General features: G+C 40.4%; 1 protein-coding gene across 1 annotated transcript; it reads left to right on the top strand.

Annotated features, from left to right (window-relative positions):
• Window positions 1-1363: 1363 nt before the first annotated feature.
• Window positions 1364-6402, top strand: LOC116211398 (MLO-like protein 8). Its single transcript, XM_031545763.1, has 15 exons — window positions 1364-1777; window positions 2124-2181; window positions 2271-2476; window positions 2923-3039; window positions 3334-3394; window positions 3486-3574; window positions 4219-4293; window positions 4390-4478; window positions 4574-4623; window positions 4713-4753; window positions 4834-5007; window positions 5131-5166; window positions 5254-5321; window positions 5427-5487; window positions 5709-6402. Exons 1-15 carry the CDS (start codon window positions 1649-1651, stop codon window positions 6114-6116), a joined length of 1662 nt encoding a protein of 553 aa, XP_031401623.1. The 5' UTR covers window positions 1364-1648; the 3' UTR covers window positions 6117-6402.
• Window positions 6403-7394: the final 992 nt, after the last annotated feature.

Raw genomic sequence — 7394 nt, 5'->3', positions numbered from 1 at the left:
TTCACATATCGAAATAGTGCTAAGAATTTTTATATATTTATTTATTTTAGTCCGCCCATTTAAGTTTTAACCTTGAGATTGAGATCTCATTCTTTATTTGCCCCAAGGCTGGAACCTTAATCATGGCAAGGCATCCGACTTTACTCCGTTGCCTCATTTTTTCCATGGCACTGTCCATATCCGCCCCCACATCATCAACACCGAAGGAAGTCGTATGTTTTTTCTTTTCTATCATAACGAAAACTATGGATTTAATATAAGGAAATAAAGTGGACTAATCTAATATGATCTTGAATTAGTCGGGATTCATTGAATTTTATGATATTACGTGATCAACGAAAAAAATGAAGCCGAAGAAACTTGAAAAAATGTGTCATGTATTTTGAGAAAATATTCGTTGAGTATTACACGTTCATGTAATTGTATAAAACTCAACCAACAACTGATTGATATATATATATATATATATATATATATATATATATAAAAGATGTAATTATAATACATAAAGTTTTATATACATAATGCGTAATATTCACAGAGTATTTTGGAGTTTGTGCGACTCTAAACCGTTATACCAAGACTTGCCTCGGTGACTGTTGAGGGTTATTAAAGCCAAATCCATATATATTTAGGTGTGCATGTATGGGTGTATTACATATATTTGGCCGGTGAGGCTTATAAAAATAAATAAATAAATAAATAAAAGCTGGATATATTTTTTTTTTTGGAAGAAGAGAGGAGACTTCTGATGTTCAGACACAGAGGAGGAAGGCCCCCTTAATTGGCGGCAGTTTCCGAGGATCGGATCCCAAATCCATGTCCAACACTAACAGTCCAATCCAATGGGAAAACAAACGGCATGTAAACATCACTTTACATCACGCGGAAAATTTTATTATTTTCCGGTGATTTTCACTTAACCGTAAAATATTTTCAGTGCGTTCAAATTTATAGATTATCTTATTAATGATAGCGCAATTTGCAGGCCATGCACTGTCACAATATTATGTTTATTTACTTCAATTTATATTCACTCACTCGCTCGTATATCACTCCACACCACACTCGGTGAACTCCTTGGACTCCCTCCTCTCTCTTGTAGCAAACCGCAAATTCCATCGATGGCTGCCTCGGCTTGACCTGACCACAAAATACATTTCGCGTGTTAAAATTTGATCAACGATAAGATAATTTGTCAGTTGGAACATAGCTTGTATTCACATATCTAATTTCCACTAACACGGAAAAACAGAAGAAAATCAGAGGAGGGGGGGGGGAAGAAAACAGTCAAAAACGAAGGGAAAGTTTTATTGGATGTCAGCTGTTTTCAGTTCGAGAGGGTCAGCTCTCTCTCTCTCTCTCTCTCTCTAGCTTTCTCTCTCCATGTTTTCCTTCCGGTATATAATGAGCCAGACTGACCAGAGAGCCGTGTCTTCTTGTTCCTTTCCTTCTCCACTGTGGTGCCTGCTCTGCTTTTCGAGCCCATATAATTAAATGCAGTCATCCCCATTAATCACCCTCAGATTCCCTCACCATTAATCATCCTCAATTCAGCTTAGCTTTCCATTTCCTCGTCGGGCAGTGTTTCTTGAAACAGAGGAGTGACCGGGACACAGAGAGAGAGAGAGAGAGAGAGAGAGAGGTCATGGCAGTGTCTAGTGAGACGCACGAGAGGGAGCTCGACCAGACCCCGACATGGGCCGTCGCCGGCGTCTGCGCCGTCATCATCATCATCTCCATTGTCCTGGCGAAGTTCCTTCACAAAGTTGGAATGGTAATTTCTACTCCCAACCAAAAAACGGGGGATCTTGATTGCCCGTTTATTGCTCTCCCCCCCGGCCCTCCATTAACGTTTCTGCCGGTTTCTTGATGACTTCCCCACTGTTTCCTGAAGAGAGGGCTTATGTTTTCGAGAAAGAAACAGAGACCCACTGAGAAAATTTAGTACTTTTCATCAATTCATTGCCCTCATTTGTACAATTTTAATGTCTTCAACCGTCGGGCTCGCATATTTTCTGATCATAATCTGAAAGAGAAGGAACTTGTTTGAGCACTCGAATTTAGGATTTTGATTTCTGAGTGTATTCCTCTGCTGCTGAAGTGGGTCTCTGTCTGTTCAGTGGCTGACGGATAGGCACAAGAAGGCTCTGTTTGACGCCCTGGAGAAGGTTAAAGCCGGTAAGCTCGTATCCTGTTTCCAAGTTTGATTTGATTCAAGTGATTCTCAGCGCAGAAGAGAGCCTACTCTTTTCGGGTTTTCTCTGCAGAACTGATGGTCCTGGGTTTCATCTCGCTGCTCCTGACATTCGGGCAGAGTTACATAGCCCGAATCTGCATCCCGCAGAAGGTGGCTGACACAATGCTGCCTTGTCGTGCTGATGGGGTATTGGACGACTCATCGTCGCGGAGGAGACTCCTCTGGTTAGAGCGAAGATACCTAGCCGCTGCGAGCGCTGCCCCGAGTTGTAAGGAGGTAAGTGGCCGGGACTTTGTGCTGGTGCATGTTGGTTCAATTTTCTCACAGAATAATAATATGGAAAATCAAAGCTGAGGGTAAATCAAACCGGTGGATATGTTTAAAACTGTTGGAGGTCAAAAAGCCTTGACGAATGCAAAATCATGCATCAGCGAGACTAAAACAAGTTCCGAGTATACTTTTCTTTTCGCCATTGACAATCATAGTATGCATTTTCGTGACTTGAGTCGGGGAAAACAATCCAGGAGTGAGAGTTTATTGACCTGCATTGCTCGGAATGAGCTCTAGGGAATTCCATTAAAGGTCTATGATAATCTGAAGTATGCAACCTTGTTGCATTATTTAATTTGCGGTACTGAATGGTGAGGCTGATGAACTGATCGACTACAAATGTGATCCATGTCTAACTGTGGAGCTGATTCAACTGTGGTTCATGTAAGCAGGGATACGAACCTCTAATATCGGTCAACGGGTTGCATCAACTTCACATTCTGATATTTTTCCTGGCAGTCTTTCATGTTATCTACAGTGCTGTCACTATGACGCTTGGAAGACTAAAGGTTTGGAAAATTTTCCATATGACCCTCACAGTTTATCTCATATAAGATGAAAGTTTAAGTTTGCTTAAGGGTTCGTTTGGTTTCATGATGTAATTTTAGAATCATGATTTTGATTTTAACTCTACCCACTACACAACAAAAACACACGTTTCCCAAGTCAAATTTATAATACTATCTCATTTGTCTTTTTTCACAATCAAAATCAAAATCAAAATCAAACTTAGTTTATCTCTGAAACCAAACGCCAACGCCCCCTAAGTATTCATAATTTCTCACATATCTCGCTATGGACAGATACGAGGTTGGAAGCACTGGGAACAGGAAACCTCGTCTCATGATTACGAGTTCTCCAATGGTATGCTTTCTTTACCGAGAAACGTAGAGAGCTTGGCTTGTAATTAACAATAATGGACTTTTCTTCATCCTCATTGATCAAATGGTTACAGATCCTTCGAGATTCAGGCTGACACACGAGACATCTTTCGTCCGAGCCCACACAAGCTTTTGGACTAGGCTTCCGGTCTTCTTCTACATTGTGAGTATATCCACTATAAGCCATGAAGGAAGATTCGTTCGATCTCTGTAGGAGAGATTCTCCTGCGTAGACATTATAATATTTTCCGCTTGTGTAATTTATAATATGCATATCCATCATTTCACAGGTTCTCGCAGTAAATTAAATTATTATATATGTATAGATATAGTCGAGTTTTATGAGTGGACGCGATGTTTGCACGCCTTTTATATATATATATATATATATATATAAACCATATATTTCCCATATAAATCGGAAGTTTTATACTTCTATTTACCCTTTAGAGATCCATATCCTGTATTTTGGTCATATCGATAATATTCTGTCCTCTAGAATAAATCTCATCTATCTTAAATTACATGTTCATCTTGTATATAATGTGTGGGGATATGACGTATGACTTATTTCAATAGAGAGGGTTCTGGACCATTTGAGGGAGAGCATGATTCATCATCCAAAGTTCCTTTGGATTCCTTGATTTGTGAAATTGTTTTTAGTGACGGGAACACGTAATCAACAACAACAAACAGTCACGATTGATCAATAAATTTTCATAGAGCTGGTCCGGGCAAGATTTTCTTTTGTAGTCACTCATGCGATATTTTGACAAGACCAACTGGGATCATGTCGAACCTTTGCAGGGCTGCTTCTTTAGGCAGTTTTTCAGGTCTGTTAGCAAGTCGGACTACATGACAGTGCGCAATGGGTTTATCATTGTGAGTTGTCATGTCTTTGATTAAATCTAAGATAAAATCAAGTTTGAATGCTGTTTTTTGAATATGTATCTGAGATCAGGAAACATATTTTTGCAGCTCCATTTGGCCCCCGGAAGTAAATTCAACTTCCAAAAGTACATCAAGAGATCATTAGAAGATGATTTTAAGCGTGTTGTTGGAGTAAGGTAAGTGTCTAATCCTTTACCGGGTTCTAACACAACATAAATTAGTCCACAACCTAAGTAATGCCCCTGACCTTTTTCATCGTGGTTGTTTGCAGTCCTGTATTGTGGGCATCGTTCGTAGTTTTCCTGCTTCTCAATGTCAGAGGTAAGCTGCTCTTCCATAAATTATCTCGAATGAATGTTGTGACCTCGACACGTGTTACTAATGTATAATTTTTGTCTTCTTTTCTTCAGGATGGCAAGTATTGTTTTGGGCGTCAGTGATCCCCGTGATTGTAAGGCAAATCCTAATGGAGTTGTAATTTAATCTACTCGAGGAAGATTCATGTATAACCTAAAAATCAAATTCTTGCAGATAATCTTAGCAGTCGGAACAAAGCTTCAGGCTATTCTGACGAAAATGGCCCTTGAGATCTCAGAGAGGCATGCAGTAGTCCAAGGAATACCTCTGGTGCAAGGTTCAGACAAGTACTTTTGGTTTGGTCGGCCCCAGTTGGTTCTTCATCTGATCCATTTCGCCCTGTTTCAGGTGTTTGACTTGCTCCTTGAGTATCAACATGAGTATTTTCAAAGAATAAAGACTTTCGGTTTCAGAACTTTCATTTCAACTCTGGGTTCTACTAATGTTGGGATTATGATTTACTTGTTGCAGAATGCATTCCAAATAACATACTTCTTATGGATTTGGGTACGGACAACTTCACCATAAACTTCCCGGGTTTTCTATCATTCTCGTCCATCTATCTTGAATAACCCATCTTTTTTTCTTCTGCAGTACTCATTTGGGTTGACGTCTTGCTTCCATGCTAATTTCAAGCTTGCAATCGTTAAAGCCGCTTTAGGGTGAGCCAAATCGCTTGTGATCCCCCCTTCTTCCCAATTGAGTCCCAAGGATAAAAAAGCTTATTTTACATCCCACTGATGTTCAATTTTCTTCGTGTTTTGCAGCATTGCAGTCTTATGCTTGTGTAGTTACATCACTCTCCCACTTTATGCTCTTGTAACTCAGGTATACATTTTTCCCGCTAAGGCTTCGTTTGTTTAGCATTATTAGCTCCTGAAGAAGGTCATTTTCGTTACCTTTGACGTTTGGTTTACAGAAAACTCTCTGATAAACGTCAATCAATGTTTCATTCAACTGGGATGTCTATCATAATTTTCGATGAGTGACTTATATGCTTTTACACAAGTAAACTCTGGAGTGATTGATCTCTGTTAATCTGAGCGCAGATGGGCTCCTGCATGAAGAAATCGATCTTCGACGAGCAGACATCTAAAGCACTCAAGAAGTGGCACATGACTGTTAGGAAGAAGCAGTTAGGGAAGGGAGGGAAGTCTCCAACCCGGACCTTAGGGGAAAGCACGGCCCCCACGACTCCTTCAACAGTGCACTCGGGTTCCACTGGGCACAGACTGCAAAGGTTCAAGACCACGGGGCACTCGACCTGCTCGTACATGTACGAGGATCATGATGCCTCGGACTATGAGAGTGACACCCAGTCTCTGGACCCGGCAAGCAAGAGTCTGATCATCAGGGTCGACCCACCAGCGGAAATGAATGACCCCCACCACGCCGAGGAAACAAGCAATGAGGATGAATTTTCATTCGTCAAGTCTGATTCCTTGAAAAAGACATAAAATATCGACTGAAGAAACCATGAAGGTCGTCTGGAATTCAATTTTTGTTTTGGTAAGCTAGAGAGTTTCGTGTAGTATGTGCGAGAATGGCTAGGAATATAGGATCTGTACATTGGCTTTTGTTAATAATTAGGGGTTTTAGGATAATAAAAACTCTCCCGTTTTATTTTTTGAAGTTAGAATTTGCTTCAGCCCTGAATTTGACGATATATGTATTCCTTGCCTTCAAGTGATATGGATCGAATGTGAAGGTGCAAGTTTGGCAAATTCACAGTTCCAGTAGACAGAACCTTTCTCTGGAATTAAGTCTAGGATGGGTAATTCTACGAGCTCGAGAGGAGATGCCGTGGTATCCTAGATCCCGATTCAGGCTTGCTCCTCTGATTTGTATCTGGATGCCTAAGGTACCGAGAAAGGATAGTCCTAGAATTTCCTGGTTGTATTTTAAGGATTGGAATTCTAGATGGTTTTCTTGCAATCCTGGAAGCCCTATTAATCGAAGCACTATGACTGCCTGAATGCTTCTTGTTTTCCTGAATATGATTCACAATCCGTACTCCGTTGATCCCAATCGGGAACGCGATAGAACAAGATTAAGCTTCTTGTTTTACATTATAAATGATGATGGTCCATCATGCATGTAGTGGTTTTCCTTATGTTGCCCCGCGATGCACGTAACGAAGGACAAATTATTATTATTATTATTTTTTAATGAATGTTGAGGACAATTATTATGTTCACAAGCATGGTCCTCTACATCTTCCCAAAAAAAAAAAAGCATGGTCCTCTCCGGTAAAACCAACAGGGTAGTGACTTGTTATGGAATTTGCACGAAAGGAATAACATTGTCTAGATGAGGAAAAAGGAATTGACACTTCCGACGAGCATAACATGTCTAAGGAAAGTCGAGATCGGATAATTCCAGAAGAGGTGATTGTATAATGTCCTGAATTACCAACGGGGCATGCTCCTTGAATCTGATCAGGGCGTTGTTGTACTCACCAGAACTGAACCAATGGTCCTCGAGACTCATAGGTTTTCCTGGATTTAGCACATTTCCTAGGATTAGTTTCCGGATTGGAATAATTCAAGATGTTTTACTTGCATCCGAGGTTGTCAGCATCGCTTATAAGATCGTAAACTCGTCCATCTTGTAGTCAGTCTCCTGTCCTGGTATCACTCAAAAGATCGAAAATGTAGGATCGCGGTAGGATCACAAAATCGTTAGATGGTTACCATCCACCCAATCTTAGCCCATGCATCTTTTTGTCAATTTTA

The sequence above is a fragment of the Punica granatum genome, chromosome 6 (genome assembly GCF_007655135.1).
Source record: "Punica granatum isolate Tunisia-2019 chromosome 6, ASM765513v2, whole genome shotgun sequence".
Lineage (NCBI taxonomy): Eukaryota > Viridiplantae > Streptophyta > Magnoliopsida > Myrtales > Lythraceae > Punica > Punica granatum.
Note: the sequence above shows the minus strand (reverse complement) of the source record. Positions and strands in the feature narration are given on the sequence as shown.

Excerpts from the sequence above, each read along its gene's own strand:
- LOC116211398 (XM_031545763.1), top strand. The coding sequence starts at position 1,649 with ATGGCAGTGTCTAGTGAGACGCACGAGAGGGAGCTCGACCAGACCCCG. Across the intron at positions 4,754-4,833 it reads CGTCAGTGATCCCCGTGATT|ATAATCTTAGCAGTCGGAAC; the intron begins GTAAGGCAAATC and ends AAATTCTTGCAG. Across the intron at positions 5,008-5,130 it reads TCCATTTCGCCCTGTTTCAG|AATGCATTCCAAATAACATA; the intron begins GTGTTTGACTTG and ends TACTTGTTGCAG.